The sequence below is a fragment of the Somniosus microcephalus genome, chromosome 12 (genome assembly GCF_052327205.1).
Source record: "Somniosus microcephalus isolate GS21.2 chromosome 12, FLI_Smic_1.0, whole genome shotgun sequence".
Taxonomy (NCBI): Eukaryota; Metazoa; Chordata; class Chondrichthyes; order Squaliformes; family Somniosidae; genus Somniosus; species Somniosus microcephalus.
In genome coordinates this window covers 68617519-68636167 of record NC_140998.1, presented here as the reverse complement: position 1 = coordinate 68636167, position 18649 = coordinate 68617519, and the positions used below count along the sequence as shown (strand labels likewise).

Below are 18649 nucleotides of genomic sequence, written 5' to 3'. Positions count from 1 at the left end.
GGAGAGAAACAAAGCTGGAAGTGCAAGTTAGAAAAGTAGTCAGCAAAACTAATAGGGAGCAGAAATAAAGGCCAACAGTAAAGAGGGTCAAAGTGCAGAAAAATATTAAACAGGCAAAGTTGAAGGCACTTTATCTAAAGGCACGTAGCATTTGCAACAAGGTGGATGAATTAATGGCACTAATAGAAGTAAATGGGTATGATGTAATTGCCATTACAGAGACATGGTTGCAGGGTAACCAAAGCTGGGAACTGAATGTTCCAGGGTACTCAACATTTAGGAAGGACAGGCAAAAAGGAAAAGGAGGTGGCGTAGCACTGTTAATAAGGGATGAGATTGGTACGGTAGAGATAAAAGATTTTGGCTTGGCAGATCGTGATGTAGAACTGGAATCAGTTTGGGTGGAGCTAAGAAACAGCAAAGGGCGGAAAATATTGGTGGGAGTTGTATATAGGCCACCAAAAAATAATGGTAATGTAGGGCACAGTATCAATCAAGAGATTAGAAGTGCATGTAACAAGGGCAATATGGTAATCATGGGGGACTTTAATCTACATATTGACTGGGCAAATCAAATTACCACTAATAGTGTGGAGGACAAATTCTTGGAATGCATGCAAGATAGTTTCCTGGATCGGTATGTGGAGGAACCAACCAGGGAACAGACTATTCTGGATCTGGTACTGTGTAATGAGAAAGGGCTAATCAAGAATCTTGTGGTAAAAGGGCCTTTAGGGACAAGTGACCATAATATGATTGAATTTTATATTAAGTTTGAAGTACTGCAAGATATTAAAAATTGGATATAATAGGGCAAGACAAACCAGGATTCACTTGCAACAGCAATATACAAAGTGGAGGGAATGGGTTAATTCATGCTCTGAGTTGAACAATAGAGATCTGTAAAATTGTATAAACCCAGCTAAGTTTTAAACATGATTAAGGGACTTCAACTGCTGAGAGATTTAACCTGCAAGAACAACTCGTGGAAAGATTGAGAGATGTGTGGGTTCGGCCAAGCGAGTCGACACCTATGCACTTAAGAGTCTGTTTAGTGTAAAGCACAACAGGGTTCTATTCTTCAAAGTATACTGAGGATTAACTAAAGTGTTTTTGCTTTGTAGAAATGACCCAAAAGTGAGACAGAAAGTCTGCGGTTTGCCCGCTTTAAAAAGAATGATATCTTAAGAAAACACTTAAACAGACCGAACCATCTGACCACGGACAAATGGATGGTTGTAAAGTAATTAAGATGAGGCCCATGTTCACAAGAGGTGACAGGACCAATTGATAACGAAATGTGGGAATGGAGGTCGGCAAGAAGATGAACTGTCACGGGTTTATAATTACAATTTAGCTATAACTCTGTATATGCTAATAAGCTTATCCCCGCCTCTAGGGCAGGGCCTTAATTTTTGTATAACTGTGTGGACTTTGAGAGGCTTGTTGGAGTTGGATTCAGACGTGATCTGAAAGGCTCTCCTCAGGCCTGAGTAAACCGTTTTGACTTCAATTAGTTGGTCTGTCTTTCTTTCAACAAGCCAGTGACGTCGACCTTGTATATCACTTGGTACGCACTTTGCGGGCTTACATCAAGTTTGAGAGTGATGTAGTCCAATCTGAAACTAAGGTCTTCAATCTAAACAGAGAAAAGTACAAGGGTATGAGGGACAAGTTGACCATGGTAGATTGGGAGACTACACTAAAAGGTGGACATACAATGGCTAACATTCAAGGAAATAATGCATAATTTGTGACAAACATATATTCCTCTAGGGCATAAAAACCCAAAAGGAAAAGTGATCCAGCCATAGCTAACAAAAGAAATTAAAGCTAGTATTAAGTCAAAGGAGGAAGCTTATAAATTTGCCAGAAAAAGCAGTCGGCCTGAGGATTGGGATCTTTTTAGAAATCAGCAAAGGGGGACCAAGAAATTGATAAAGGGGAAATGGAATATGAGCACAAACTAGCGAAAAATATAAAAACGGATTGTAAAAGCTTCTATAGGTATGTGAAAAGGGAAAGACTGGCGAAGGTAAATGTAGGTCCTTTACAGTCAGAGACGGGAGAATTTATAATGGGGAATGAGGAAATGGCAGCGAAATTAAATAAATACTTTGTTTCTGTCTTCACTTAGGAAGACACAAAAAACCTCCTAGAAATATGAGAAAACCAAAGGTGTGGTGAGAATGAGGAACTTTAAAGAAAATTATTAGTAAAAAAACCAGTACTAGCAAAATTAATGGGACTAAAAGTCGATAAATCCCAAGGACCGGATGACCTACATCCTAGGGTTTTGAAAGAGGTGGCCATTGGGATGGAGAATGCATTGGTTGTCATCTTCCAAAATTCTATAGATTCTGGAACGGTTCCTGCAGATTGGAGGATAGCAAAGTTAACCCAGCTATTTAAGAAAGGAGGGACAGAGAAAACGGGGAACTACAGACCTGTTAGCCTCATATCAGTAGTTGGGAAAATGCTGGAATCTATTATAAAGGATGCAATAACTGGGCACTTAGAAACTAATAGTAAGATTGGGCAGAGTCAACATGGATTTATGAAAGGGAAGTCCTGTTTGAGAAACCTATTGGAGTTCTTTGAGGATGTAACTAGTGGAGTAGACAAAGGGGAACCGGTAGATGTGGTGTATTTGGATTTTCAGAAGGCCTTCGATAAGGTCCCACACAAGAGGTTGGTGAACAAAATTAGGGCACATGGAATTGGGGGTAATATACTAGCATGGATTGAGAATTGTTTAGCAGACAGAAAACAAAGAGTAGGGATAAACAGGTATTTTTCAGGATGGCAGGCTGTGACTAGTGGGGTACCGCAAGGATCGGTGCTTGGGCCCCAGCTATTCACAATCTATATCAATGATTTGGATGAGGGGACTACATGTAACATTTCCAAATTTGCTGATGACACAAAGCTGGCAGTGTCAGTTGCGAAGAGGATGTGAAGAGGCTTCAAGGGGATCTCGACAAGCTCAGTGAGTGGGCGAGAACATGGCAGATAGATTATAATGTGGATAAATGTGAAGTTATCCACTTTGGTAGAAAAAACAGAAAGGCAGAGTATTTCCTAAATGGTGAAAGATTGGGGAATGCAGATGCTCAAAAGGGACCTGGGTGTCCTTGTACATGAGTCACTGAAAGTGAATGTGCAGGTGCAGCAAGCCATTAGGAAGGCAAATGTTATGCTGGCCTTCATTACAAGAGGATTTGAGTACAGGAGTAAAGAAGTTTTACTCCAATTATATAGGGCCTTGGTAAGACCACACCTGGAGTACTGTGTACAATTTTGGTCTCCTTACCTAAGGAAGGATATACTTGCCATAGAGGGAGTGCAACGAAGGTTCACGAGATTGATTCCTGGGATGGCGGGACTGTCGTATGAGAAGAGATTGAGTAAACCAGGCCTGTATTCTCTTGAATTCAGAAGAATGAGGGGATCTCATTGAAGCATACAAAATTATTACAGGGCTTGATAGGGTGGATGCTGGGAGAATGTTTCCCTTGGCTGGGGAATCTAGAACCAGGGGCCACAGCCTTAGGATAAAGAGTCTGCCATTCAGGACTGAGATGAGAAGAAATTTCTTCACAGAGGGTGGTGAATCTTTGGAATTCTCTACCCCAGAGGGCTGTAGAGGCTCAGTCATTGGGTATATTCAAAACAGAAGTCGATAGATTTCTGACTAGTAAGGGCATCAAGGGATATGGCGATAGGGCTGGTGAATGGAGTTGAGGCAGATGATCAGCCATGATCTCATTGAATGGTGGAGCAGGCTCGAAGGGCCAAATGGCCTACTCCTGCTCCTATTTCTTATGTTATGAAGAAGAATATCCTTATAACCGCACTGGGAAAGTCACTAAAATACTCTTTACATCAGGAATTTTCAAACTGGAGTCTCTGGCCCTTAGGGAATCCATGAAGAGATCTCTGAGGTCATAAGATTTCTATCAGTCCATCATCAGATTCCTGTACATTTCTATACTTGTTTACTTCCCAACATCTTATTTCTGTTACTGTATTCCAATAATAAAAAATCTGCAATGATATCCGTGTTTTCCTTTAGTTGTCGGACACTGGCTTTCGGAATATCAGACAGGTGCCTTTGGGAGTGTCAACATTTGCAGGGGATTCCCCAAACAAAAATGTTCATAAACCATTGCCTTTCATCAGGATTTAGCTAAATTTAGGGCCCCATTAATATCATGAATTAAAGGAACAATCAGAAATACAAAATTAGCAAATCTCAAATAAGGCTAGAGATTAGAATGAATAGTAGATATATGAACTAGATATAGGCTAGGTTTTTTAATGCAGTGTTTATTAATTACTTCATAATGGAGCTAGCTGAATATCTATGCCCATCATTCCTATTTTTGCTAAAAAACCTGAGAAAGAGCCTGTTTTTCAAATGAATGAAACGGTGTGGAGGACACAGACATGACTTTCAAATGTACAGTTTGAGAGAATGTGATTTCATTAGCAGCAAAAATATTAGCATCATGATGCACCTTCAATAACGGTCCATTTATGCTTCTCAAGTGACTAATGAAGCACTTGACCACTACAAATGTCAAACTTTGGTAATCAAGCGGTGTAGTGAGCCATTGCTTAAGAATGCTGGATGCTGAAATCTGAATGCTGGAAGAGAAAGGAGATTTTGCTGCTTTTAAGCACATTAATGGAACAATGCAAGGACATTTTAGATAAGGAAGGAGGCTTTCAGTACGCAAAGAAGATGCAAAGCACATCAATATATGACAGACCGGGTCACAGCTATCTTTATGACTGGCTGGAGGTCTGGAGGAAGGTGCAATTTTTAAATAAAACACAAAGATGAGACATGAACTAGGCTGCACGTGGTGGAGGAGTAGTGTTTGAAGAGGCTTTGGCACATCAGGGGAAGTTAGGACTGAGGTGTGCCAAGTGGTGCATAAAAACTTGCAGGGAATGCTTTTAAAAACAAATACAAACATAAAATATTTTATATTACTTACAAGTTCTTTATACAGATTATTTATTTTTTCCAATTCTTCTCTTATCTTATTTGCAGCTTTGTCACGCTTTCCAGATGATTTGCAGTTAATGTGCTGTTTCATGATTTGTGTAATGTACTCTCTAACAAACTGATAGTGGACATCAGATGCCAGGACCTTTTATTTAAACAGAGATAATTAATTTAGTTATTTATAATCATTCTTTTTACAATATTTAATTGAACGGTTTGATATTTGAACTATAAGCAGTGTACCTGGCAATTGGCTTGTTTCATTTTCTTCAACTCTTCACAATACTTTTCAGCTGTGCTTATTATCTGAACAAAATCTTCACTATTGGACAGCCATTTCTTTGTCATGAGCTTCTTAAAACAAGGCTAGAAAATAAAATTTCCAGTACAGTAGAATATCATTGATGTATAAATTATTTGAGAGCAGTACTCCCAACATACCTTCAGTTGAAGCAGAAGGTCGCGAGAGATAATTTTATTGAGTTCTTGTACAACGTCACTCAATGTCTTATCTACTTTGTTGGCGTGTACAGCATTGTCCTGCTTAAGAGTCTCTATGTATTCCCTGTGGTGGGGAGGAAGGGAGATAAAGATAATAAGCATTTCATGCCTAAATTAATGACCATAAATGGGAGAACAGTTGTTGGATATGGAGAATGAAATGTAGAATGCAAGACAGTTTTAACTGTCAAGCTATGTTATAGAGTGCCACCTGGTGTACATATTATGTTGGAACCACAGTACATGGATACAGTGGGTAGGATTTTCCTCAGTCTTTCTGCCAGTTTTGCCAGCATCCACAGTAGTTTGCTTTTGTTTGAGATTAAGGGGTGATTTGATGGAGGTTTTTAAAATTGTGAAGGGATGGGACATGGTAGATAGAAACAGATTACTTTCAGTGATTGAGTGAACTAGAACAAGGGGGCACAGATATCATATTAAATGTAAGAGATTTAGGACAGAAAGCAGGAGAAACATTTTTAGAGAGAGGGTTGTGAAGCTGTGGAATGTATTACCAGAATTAGCAACTGAAGCAAAGACCATGTCACAATTTAAGAATAGGTTAGATAGGTGGTTGAAGAAAAGGGATTTGGGAACATGGGATTCCAACTGCTGCTTATGTGGAGGATAAAGACCAACACAAGCTGCTAGACCAAAGGGCCTGCAGCTTTTTCTGGTGTAAATGGGGTGGTAACAAGACAAAACTTTCCCCAGAAACATCCAAGACCTGAATTCAGTCCAGGGAAGAACTACAACACTGATCCTAGTGTCAGACAACTGAGAAATGAGGGAAGGTTAGTAAAACATGGACTCTTCTACCTTAAAAGGAGGCAAGGAGGGAACCCCTTAAAAACATATAAGTACTAAGTGGAATAAATTAGGTTACTTTGAACAATTCCAAAACTGTTCAAGGTACACCACGACTGCAGGACTTGGGGATAAGAACATAAGAAATAGGAGCAGGAGTAGGCTATTCGGCCCTTCGAGCCTGCTCCGCCATTCAATAAGATCATGGCTGATCTTCGACCTCAACTCCATCTTTCCATACAATCACCATATCCCTCGATTCCCATAATATCTAAAAATGTATTAATCCCTGTCTTGAGTATACTGAGCATCCACAGCCCTCTGGGGTAGAGAATTCCAAAGATTCACAACCCATTGAGTGAAGAAATTTCCCCTCATCTCACTCCTAAATGGCCGACCCCTTATCCTGAGACTGTGACCCCTAGTTCTAGACTCCCCAGCCAGGGGAAACATCCTCCCAGCATCTACCTCGTCAAGCCCTGTAAGAATTTTGTATGTTTCAATGAGATCACCTCTCATTCTTCTAAACTCTAGAGAATGTAGGCCTAGTCTCCCCAATCTCTCCTCACAGGACAATCCACCCCATCCCAGGAATCAGTCTGATGAACCTTCTTTGCACTCTCTCTAAGGCAAGTAGACCAAGGTAAGGTAAGGAGACCCAAGACTGTACACAATACTCCCAGGTGTGGTCTCACCAAGGCCCTATATAATTGCCGTAAGACTTCTTTACTCTTATACCCCAATCCTTTTGTAATAAAGGCCAACATACCATGTGATTTCCTAATTGCTTGCTGTACCTGCATGCTAACTTTCAGTGATTTGTGTACGAGACACCCAGGTCCCTCTGAATACCATTTCCCAATCGCTCGCTATTTAAAAATATGCTGCTTTTCTATTTTTCCTATCAACGTGGATAACTTCACATTTCTTCCCACATTACAACAGTGACTCCACTTCAAAAAAAAAAGTACTTATTTGGCTGTAAAGCACTTTGGGACGTCCGGTGGTCGTGTAAGGTGCTATATAAATGCAAGTCTTTCTTTCTTTCTCCCCATTATAGTCCATCTGCCATGTTCTTGCCCACTCACTTAACCTGTCTATATCCCTTTGCAGCCTCTTTGCATCCTCCACACAACATACTTTCCTACCCAGCTTTGTATCATCAGCAAATTTGGATACATTACACTCAGTCCCCTCATCTAAGTCACTGATATGGATTGTAAATACCCGAGGCCCAAGCATTGATCCTTGCGGTACCCCACTAGTTACAGCCTGCCAACCCGATAATGAACCGTTTATTCTACTCTGGTTTCTGTTCGTTAACCAATCCTCAATCCATGCTAATGTATTACCCCCAATCCCATGATCCCCAATTTAGTGTAATAACCTCTTGTGTGGCATTTTATCGAATGCCTTCTGAAAATCCAAATACACTATATCCACTGGTTCCCCCTCATCAGTTACAACCTCAAAAATCTCAGATTTGTCAAACACGATTTCCCTTTCATAAATCATAATGGCCCAGAAATTCGGGTCCCAACGCGTGAGTACGCACGGGGTACTCACGCGTGGACCCGATGGAAGTGCCGGTTTCTTGGATGCACTGCGCATGCGCGGGAAACCGTCACTTCCGTTCCTCTGAACGAAGGGGTTCAGAGGTCGAACACGTGCGCGCGGGAGTCTGCGCGTGCACTTTGAACTTACATGTTTTTTTTTTAAACAGGTTTTTCCGTGAGGGTAAGTCTTTAGATTTTAGAAATGTAAAAACCAGGCGTAAGGCCTGCATTTTAAAAGGTAAGTAGTCAATTAATTAAAATTAAAACATTTTTTCCACAGGCTTATTATTTTTAAATACTTTAAAGCAAGGTAAGTTTATTTTTAGCCCCTTCTTTTATAAAATTATTTTTTTCAAAAATTAAATTGTTTAAAATAGTTATTTAATGTAATTTATCATTTATTTAAAAAGTGTGATGATTTTTAAAAATTTATTTGAAGGTTTACTACTATTTTGGGGCCGGAGTATTCATAAGTTTAGACAGGTCTTCCTGTCAATCTTATGAATGGGCTTTTCCCTCCTCCGATTGGCTGCCCATGGCTCACGTGATCGCAGGGGACACATCGCACTAACTACGCCCCGGGACACGCAAGCACAGCGCGCCGGCAACTGGGCCAGGCCCCGGAGCGGAATTCCACGGGGCCCTACAGCTCAACTGCCGGCGCGCAAGGTAAGTGCAGGTCGGGGGCTTGCACCCGCGGGAAGCCCCTGACCCGAATTTCTGGGCCATCATGATTTTCTAAGTGCCCAGTTACCATGTCCCTAATAATAGATTCTAGTATTTTCCCTAATCCTGATGTCAGGCTAACTGGTCTATAGTTCTATATGTTTTCTGTCTCCCTCCTTTCTTGAATAGGGCGGTTACATTTGCTACCTTCCAATCCGCGGGGACCGTTTTTGATCTTCCAGAATCCCCTAGATTCTAAACCGATGCATCCACTATTTCTGTGGCCACCTCTTTTAAAACCCTAGGACGTAAGCCATCAGGCCCAGGGGATTTGTTGGCTTTTAGTCCCATTAATTTCACTACTACTATTTCTTTACTAATACGAATATCTTTAAGTTCCTCAATCTCACTAGACCCTTGGTTCCCCACTATTTCCGGAATGTTTTTTGTGTCTTCTTCCGTGAAGACAAATATAAAGTATTTGTTTAATGTCTCTGCCATTTCCTTATTCCCTTATATAATTTCTCCTGTCTCTGCCTGTAAGGGACCCACATTTACTCTCGCTACTCTCTTCCTTTTTACATGCCTACAGAAGCTTTTACAATCTGTTTTTATGTGTCTTGCTGGTTTACTCTCATATTCTATTTTCTCTATCAATTTCTTGGGTGTCCTTTGCTGAATTCTAAAATCCTCCCAATCCTCAGGCTTACTATTCTTTTTGGCAACATTATCAGCCTCTTCCTTGAATCTAAATATTATTTTTAACTTCTCTTGTTAGCTACGGTTGGACCATTTTTCCCATGAGGTTTTTATTCCTTAAGGGAATGTAGATTTGTTGTGAATTATTTGTTTAAATGTTTGCCATTATCTATCTACCATCATATCTTTTAATCTGGTTTCCCAACCCACCTTAGCCAACTCGCCCCTCATACCTACGAAGTTTTCTTTTTTGTTCAGATTTAAGACCCTAGCTGCGGACTTAACTAAATCACTTTCAAACTAAATATAAAATTTTATTATATTATGATCACTCTTCACCAGAGGCTCCTTTACTACAAGGCTATTAATTACCCTGTCTCATTGCACAATACTAGATCTAAAATAGTCTGTTCCCTAGTTGGTTCCTCGACATATTGATCTAGAAAACTATCTTGAATGCATTCCATGAACTCGTCCTTTGCATTATTACTGCAAATTTGGTTCGCCCAGTCTATATGAAAATTAAAGTCCTCCATGATTACTGCACTACCCTTGTTACATGCACCTCTAATTTCCTGATTTTTTACAGTGCCCTACACTACAACTACTGTTAGGGGGCCTATAAACTACTCCCACCAGTGTTTTCTGCCCCATGTTGTTTCTGAGCACCACCCAAAGTGATTCAACATCTTGTTTTTCTGACCTAAGATCCTTTCTCTCTACTGTCTTTATCCCATCCTTTATCAGGGCTACTCCTCCTCCTTTTCCATTTTGCCTATCTCTTCTAAAAGTCAAGTATCCTGGAATATTTAGTTCCCAACCTTGGACACTTTGCAACCACGTCTCTGTAATGGCTATTAAATCAAACCCATTTATTTCTATCCGTGTTATTAATTCATCTATTTTGTTGCGAATGCTTTGCGCATTCAGATATAGTACTTTTAGCTTGAACTTTTTTCTATTTTTCCCTGGTGTCACCGTAGTCACTGATGCCCTATTACCATTGTTACACTTTATGTTCCTTCCTGACCAACTCTGCTTACTTTTACCCAAATCACTACTCTGCTCTCCAGCCTTGACATTTCTCTTACTGCTTTTGAATTTTTTCCTGAATTAATTTGTTTAAAGCTCTAACTACCGCCCTAGTTATTTGATTCGCCAGGACACTGGTCCCAGCCTGGTTTAAGTGGCACCCGTCCCAACGGAACAGCTCCCTCTTTCCCCAGTACTGGTGCCAGTGCCCCATGAATTGAAACCCCTGCCTTCCACACCACTCTTTCAGCCACACATTTAAACCTCTAATCTGTTTCTCCCTATGCCAATTTGTGCATATCTCAGGTAGCAATCCAGAGATTATTACCTTTGAGGTTCTGCATTTTAATTTTGACCGTAGATCCTCAAACTCTCTCAGCAGAACCTCATTCCTAGTTCTACCTATGTCGTTGGTTCCTACGTGAACCACGACAACTGGATCCTCCCCCTCCCAGTTCTTTTCTTAACTCCGGCACCAGGCAGGTAACAGCTTTCAGAACTCCCAGTTGTGGCTGCTGAGAACAGTATCTATCCGCCTGACTATACTGTCCCCTACCACAACTACATTTCCTTTCACTCCCCCCACTTGAATGGCCTCCTGGCCATGGTCAGTTTGCTCATCTACCCTGCAGATTTTTCCCTCATCCACACTGGCAGCAAGAACCTCATACCTGTTGCAAAAAGACAAAGGCCGAGGCTCCTCCAGCACTGCACCCGGGGTCCCCTTACCTGTCTGATTTGCAGTCACACCCTCCTGTCCCTGATCACTAATCAGACCTGTACCACTATCTAACCTAAGGGGTGTGACTGCCTCCTCAATCAAAGTGTCCAGGTAACTCTCCCCCTCCCGGATGCCCCACAATGGTTGCACTTTGGACTCCAGCTCAACACCTCTGAGCTGAAGTTCGAGATGCAGACACTTACTGCAGATGTGGTTGTCCAGGATCGTGATGCTCTCCTCAAACTCCCACATGCTGCAATTATGGCACACCACTTGCACTGCCATCCCTGTATAACCTTGTTTTAGTTATTTAATTCATTAAACTTTATGGGGAAGAAATTGAGTATAGCCCGGTTTGGGGCGCCAGCCTCGCCAGGGCGCTAAAAGTAGCGCCCCGGAAGCATTCGCGGCCGCCCGCCGGAAATTGAGTGGTAGCGCCCCAAAGGGAAGCGCGCCGCTACTGGAGGCGCCCCACATCCCTCTTGGGGCGCTGCGACTGAATATCGTGGCGCAACGTGCCGCAGCACCACACGCTGCGGCACGTCGCACTGCGGTATTGCAGGCCTTCCTCGCCTTAAAGGGGAGGGGCCTTGTGCAGCACGATCTGGGGCCCAGCTGGGTCCCCGAGGATCGCGAGTGCAGGCAAAAGAGCCCGGCACCGAGGAGAAGTGCCGGGCTTTTGGAACGCAGCCGGCACTCCGCGGAGGGGGGGGGGGGGTTCAGGAGGCCGGGGACGGGAGCGCAAGCAGGTGCTGGCAGGCAGCCAACAACAAAAATGGCCGCCCCGCACCTCTCCTTTAATTTGCGCCTCCCCGGCCGCAGGTAGGCCCCCCTGAACCGGTCGGACATAGCGTCCGGTGGTAAATCAGGGGGCGCTTCCAAATATCGTGGCCGGGGCGTCAGCGGGGCGCTGCGCACACCGATGACGTCATCGGTAGCGGCGCAGCGCTAACGACTAGCGCCACCACTAGCGTCCCGCGGAATTTAGCGGGAGGCGTGGACAGTGCCACGCCCGGGCGCCAGGTGGCTTGCGACCCACTTAGCGCCCTCTTAAGGTGCTAACGGGTGGCGCAGCCAACTGAATTTCACCCATGTATTTAATTAACTTAGCTTATAGTTTTGTTTTTCTAACTAATTAATTGATTTAGTTTAAGTTATATGTAGATTAAATTAAATATTGACCTGTAACACAAGGCACTGCAAGTATTGGAGGCAAAAAGCAGCACCTCCTTCCCCCTCTGCACTGAATTCCCACTCTGTCCAAATTCCCAACTTTTACACGCTGTTTAAATGCACTGACTCTTCATATGGCAATTGGCAATTAAGTCAACCATGGGCCCCCTTTTTAATAGGGGCACAAACAATAAAGACTAACTTAAAACAAATAAAAAGGAACCTTAACAAATCAAATTAAAATTCCATTTCCAGTGGAGATGATCCACTCCAGTCCCTCCGGTGCCCATTGGTCACGGAAGGCCTCGAGCGTGCCGGTGGACACCACGTGCTCCATCTCCAGGGCCAGCCGGGCGCGAACGTGGCCACGGAAGCGAGGCAGGCAGGACGGCCGAACGACTCCCTGCTGCCTGGACCTGTTTATGGCCACCTTGGCCAGGCCCAGGAGCAGTCCTACAAGGAGGCTCTCCAACTTGCCCACTCCCTCATGCACTGGGTGAACAAAGATCAGGAGCGTGGGACTGAAGTGCAACCAAAAATCAAGGAGGGGCTGCAACCTCTCACACTCTGCGTATATGTAGAACACGGACTCCTCCAGGCCACAGCAAAGGAAGGCGGCCTGGGAGTCCATGAACCGACTTAAAACATTATTGCACGGGACTGCCCAATGCAACACCCTCTAGGCCAAGTCCCCAATAAATAAAGGGAGGACACCTGCATAAAGAGCCCTCCATTGGCAACCCTAGTCTCCTCCAGACGGCAAGATGGTGCGCCAAGGCGTGTCCGGACGGCAGACGAGGATGACAAAGTGGAGGGTGTGCAAGGGCAGCCTGTACAGGAATCCCATCCGTGCAGAATGAAAAGGCAGGGAGGGGATTTCCCAGAGACATAAGAACATAAGAAATAGGAGCAGGAGTGGGCCACTTGGCCCCTCGAGCCTGCTCCGCCATTCAATACAATCATGGCTGATCTTGGGCTCAAAGCCACTTCCCTGCTCCCCAAAACCCTTCACTCCCTTATCTTGCAAAAATCGGTCCATCTCCACCTTAAATGTATTTACTGACCCAGCCTCCACGGCTTTCTGGGGCAGAGAATTCCACAGATTTACGCTCAAGTAGTGAGGCGCCGGCTCCAGAGAAGGATTTTGGGGCCTGGCGCCGATGAGAAATTCCGTCCGAACGGGGGTCAGTTCGGATGGGATCGCCCCATATGCTCGAGCCTCCTCGATACACCTAGTGGTGTCAGGGCCCAGTGCCACTTTTAGCGGCTCGATGGCTTTGGCCGCAAGCCGGACGTCGGCTCAGGAGAGGCGCTGCATCAGCTCCTCTGCCATCCAGTAGGTCCCTGACTCTGGTCACCTTGGCAGACCGAGCCCTGCTCTCAATCAGCCACATGAACCCGCGGTCGAGGATTTCTGAGCAGGGGCTCCTGAACGATAGCCGCCACTCCTGACGGGGGAGAACTCCGCCTGCAGGCAACCTTGTTCCAGACCCTGATCAGTTCCTGGTAGAATTCAGGCAACTCCCGCAAGGAAGCACAGGCATCCCCCAGGTTTACAAACAGGAGCTGTGAGTTGTAATTGAGGCTGTGCAGCTGGCAGAAGAAATGCGTCGTCAGCACACACCATCGAGAAGGATCCTCGACGTACAGGTATCTCTGCAGGGTCCGAAGACGGAAAGTCGCAGCCTGGGTGCGAAGGCACACCAGTGCCTGACCGCCCTCCCAAGCGGGAGACTCACAACCATGGCAGAGACCCAGTGCTTCCCTTTGTCCCAGAAGAAGTCGATGAGCTTCTTCTGCATCTTGGTGACAAATGCATGGGGAAAGATCAAAGTGACCAACCGGTACCACAGCATAGCAGCCACCAGCTGGTTTATGACCAGTGCTCGACGCCTGTAGGACAGCACTCAGAGCAGCCATGTCCAGCGCCCTAGGTGAGCAGCGACTTTGGCCTCCAAGCTCTTGCCAGTTCGCCGGCCAGGCTTCCTCAGCAGGGCTAAGGTAGACTCCCAGGTAGAGGAAATGCCTGGTGCTCCAGGCAAAAGGCCCGAGCTCCTCCTGTACGAGCCCACCCGCCACTGATCCACCAGGAGTCCGGAACTTTTCTCCCAGTTGATTCTGGTGGAAGACACGTCCGAGTAGACCTGCTGGCACTCGCACATCCTCCGCAGATCAACAGGATCTGTGACCACGAAGGGCATGTCATCGACGTAAGCCGAGAGGATGATCTCCACGCCCGGCCCGTGCAGAGCCAGTCTGGTCAATCTCTTCCGCAAGAGGCGCAGGAAAGGCTCTACAAAGATGGCATATAACTGGCCGGAAATGGGGCATCCCTGACGCACCCCTCTCCCGAAGTGAAGGGGCGCCATCAAAGACCCATTAACCTTAATCAGACACTCCGCAGCAGCATACAGGTTCAGATCCAGGCGACGAAGTGCATCCCGAACCTGAATGCTTACAGAGTTCCGAAGAGGTATTCGTGATCCACCCCGTTGAATGCCTTCTCCTGGTCTAGGGAAAGGAAGGCGAACGACAGACCAGCCCTCTGGGAATGGTGGACCAGGTCCCAGACCAGATGGATGTTACCGTGGATGGTCCAGCCCGGGACCATGTAGGATTGGTCGGGGTGGATCATGTGGGCCAACACGGTACCAAGGCATGCAGGCATGGCCCTGGCAAAGATTTTGTAATCCATGCGGAGGAGGGAGACCGGGCGCCAGTTCTTAAGTAGGCGGAGATTACCCCTTTTTGGCAGCAGGACAGTGACTGCCCTGCGCCAAGAGAGGGACATCTCCCCGGACGCCAGTCTTTTCCCCAAGACCCGCGTGTAGTCGCCTCCCAGGACGTCCCACAACGCCCTGTGGAACCCCATGGTCAGCCCGTACAGCCCTGGGGACTTTCCCCTAGAGAGCTGGCCGAGGGCACCGGTCAGCTCCGCCAAGCTCAGCGGAGCATCCAGCTGTTCGGTGCCCTCTGGCCCGCCTTCGGCAGTTCCTCCCACAAATATCTGCACGCATCATCGCTGGAAGGATCCGGAGAGAACAGAGCCCCGTAATAGGTCCGGGCCCCGGAACTGATGCCCTCCAGATCTGAGACCAGAGATCCGTCGTCGGCCAGCAGCCCCAAGAGCTGTTTACGGATCCTGTCTTTTTTCCAGCGATTAGAAGGGAGAGCCGCAGTCCAGGTCCTGGAGGAACCAGATCTGCGACCTCACGTACGCGTCTCAGGACCAGGCGAGCTGCGGGTCCTTCAGCATGCCCTTCTTCTCTTTGTACACCTTCCGCAGGGCCGGGTCTTCGATGACTTGACCAAAACAGGACTCTGGGTCGAGCACCTCCTTCTCCAACCGCCCAACCCAGGCCTCCCGCCTCTTGGTCGACCCCTTCACACACTCCTGACAGAAGAGACTAACGTGAGCCTTGCCCACGTCCTACTGTAGCCTCAATGAGGGGAAGCCCCCCTGCTTGCTTCTCCAGTCCGCCGGTAACCGACGGAACGAATCCTGGAACCGTTCGTCCTCCAGCAGCAGGTTGTTAAAATGCCAGTGCGTGGATCCCCCCACCCCCACCAAATCGTCTCCAGTGCCCTCCACCGAGCCCCCATCCTCCTCCAGGAGGTAGTCGCCAGTGGCCGATCTGTCCACCGCACAGGGTACAGCAAACGGCTCGCCTGCACCAGCCGGCCCTACCTCTGTTCCGATCCCACCCCTAGGATCGACGGCAGAGGCGTCCTCCCTGGGCTCCTCCTGGGGTACTGGGCCAGAAGACAGCGGCGGCAGTTCGGGGTCCCCTTCCGCCTCAGGTGCCGGGTTGTATAGAAAAACTGGGGAGAAAACCATTCCCAGTTCCTCCAACACACCCAGCGCTAACGACAGAGATAGGGAGGCCTCCCCCTCGCCGCCACCACCCACCGACCCAGCGGACGGTGTTTTTGTTAAAATCATCTACCAGGTCAAGCAGATCCTGGGAGATGTCTGGGTGTGACTGGATGAGCTCAGCCTCCTCGGCCTCGCCCGCCTCAGCCCCCAGGACGCTTGAATCGGCGATGAGTGATGGCTGTGGTGTGATAATAGGGGCACAACCTGTTGCTGCCACACCCAAGTTACAAGTTGTTGGGGTAAAAGAGAAGTCTTCCTTCCTCTCAAGTGGACCCCCTGAGATAAGGAGTCGCGTTTGCCCTATAGCAACCACGAATTCACCAGACGGACACCTTGGATAAGTTTCACGATCTTTATTCAAGCATATGCAGGGGGAAAATCTCAGTCTCATCCCAGAGAAAGGATTCTTCCACCGAGTATCAAATACGTACAGCAATTATACCCTAACTTGAGGCGTGCACCCCCCTTCTACGATCATTGATTGGTCTACAAAATAGGTGAAGGGCTGTGTCCATTCATTGCCCCTTATCAGGGAGGTTGCTGAATGGTTCACAGGAACCCATCTTTACAGCATTCGCAGGCTAAATTATCTGTTCCTACTCTGGCCAGGTGGTGCTTACCTCATGCTTTGAGAATCTGTATGTCCTGCCTTATCTTAAGACCAGCTTGTTAGCCTACAGTGCCTGTTTTATCTAGGTCCTACATTCCTAAGCAAGGATAGGAGACAAACCTATCAGCCTTCTAGGTTCCACTCATTTTAATTCTAAGAAGTTATAGTTTCTTCTAACTTTTTTAATTCTAAGAAGTCTTTTTTGTCCCCTTACACAAGTGATGACTCAGCTTCCTGCTCACTTTAATTAGCGTCCATTCAGGCAAACACTTACAGCTGATTGACAGTTAACTGCCACTGACAGGCAGTTTCTGTTACCTGTTTACTACAGTTTATTTTACAGTTTTTAAAGTTCTAAGTTAAATTCAAAATGTTAAACTAAATTTCAGTTTTTACACCCAGTACTTACCAGAGACTTCCATTCTTTCCAAATTCCCAACTTTTACACTGTTTAAGTGAACTCCATTTAAAACCACAGTGCAGACAACTGTGTGTCAGCAGATATTGTTATATGTGCAAACTGGTAAAAGACAAATTCAGGACTAATGTCTGGAAGTTCTTTTTTATTTCTTCACACAAAAAATGATTAATAACTGGAATGGCCTTTCAGGTAGAGTAATGGAAGGAAAATGTTTGTGTCAATAAAAAGGCAGTTAGATGCTGTAATGGGGAATCATAGGTTTCTCAGTAAGAATGAGCTAGATGGGCTGAATAGTATCACTTATCTGTACCTATCTTTGAGGGCTTTATCTTTGTAATACATGATATATATTAAGCCCCACTCCAAAGACTTGAGCACATAATCTAGGTTGACAATTCAGTGCCGGACTAGCAGAGTGCTGCACTGTTGGAGGCCCAGTCTGCTCTCTGTTAGACATAAAGGATCCCATGGTACAACTTGAAGAGCAAGGGAATGTTACCAGTGTCCTGGCTAACACTTAAAGGTCAGGAACTTGTTGAGGTGGGAAGGATAGGAACCCAAGGGGGGGTGGAGAAAGTCAGGATCCCGGGGGAGCGAAGGAGAGGAAGGTCAGGAACTTGGGCTGGGGGAGAAGGCCAGTATCCCGGTGGGTGAGGAACTGGGGCAGTGCGAGGAGGTCAGGAACTTGTGTGGCTGGTTGGGGGGGTGGGGAGGGGGGGAAAGAATGGTCAGGAACTATTTTGAATTTAACTACATGGACGAGTTTCACACAATTCGTGAAACCCAGCAGTTAAAGTGAGGCAGGGACTGCTGGATCCAGGAAGTAAGTGCCTTTTTATACCTACCTCCTGGATCCAGGTTTCCAGCCCGCCTTGGAGGCCCCCCGACCCCAATCCACCTTCCTCCGTAAAATCCCGGCCTGTATCTTTTGGCTAAAACTGTCCCCTTTTTATAACAACACTTGTGTCAAGTGTCAAATTTTGTCTGATAAACATTCCAAGGCGTGTCACAGGAGCGTTAACGATGTTAAAAGCGCTATATATATGCAAGTTGTTGTTGTCAATGATGTTAACAAGACTATAAAAAAATGCAAACAAAGCACGGGGTTAATTTCTAGAGGGACAGAATTGAAAAGCAGGAAAATGTCAAACTTCTACAGAACCTTCACTAGACCATATTTAGAGTACTGTGTACAGTTCTGGTCTCCATATTATAAAAAGGATATAGAAGCACTGGAGAAGGTTCAGAAAAGATTTACAAAGATGATACCAAAACGGAGAGGTTATAATGATCGGGAAAGACTGAACAGGCTCGGCTGTTTTCTCTAGGGCTGGGGGAGAAGGCCAGTATCCCGGTGGGTGAGGAACTTGGGCAGTGCGAGGAGGTCAGGAACTTGTGTGGCTGGGGGGGGTGGTGGCGGAAGTGGTCAGGAAATTGGGCAGGGGGAGGTCAAGAACCCGGAGGGGTGGGTGGAAGAGAGAGAGGAAGGTCAGGAACTTGTTGGAGAGGGAAAAGATCAGAAACTCGGTGGGGTGGGAAGGTTAGAAACTTGTTTTGGGGGGGTGGGGC

The 18649-nt window shown here is 46.0% G+C and overlaps 1 protein-coding gene across 1 annotated transcript in view; it reads right to left on the bottom strand.

Annotated features, from left to right (window-relative positions):
- The window catches only part of LOC147109264 (exocyst complex component 3-like), a 75633-nt gene that overhangs the window by 18358 nt on the left and 38626 nt on the right, over positions 1-18649 (bottom strand). The window contains exons 8-10 of the mRNA XM_086003032.1: positions 5459-5582; positions 5261-5383; positions 5007-5162 (exon numbers count right to left, since the gene is read on the bottom strand). Of these exons, the coding sequence (XP_085859158.1) occupies positions 5007-5162; positions 5261-5383; positions 5459-5582 (403 nt within the window). The remainder of the gene's footprint in view (positions 1-5006; positions 5163-5260; positions 5384-5458; positions 5583-18649) is intronic.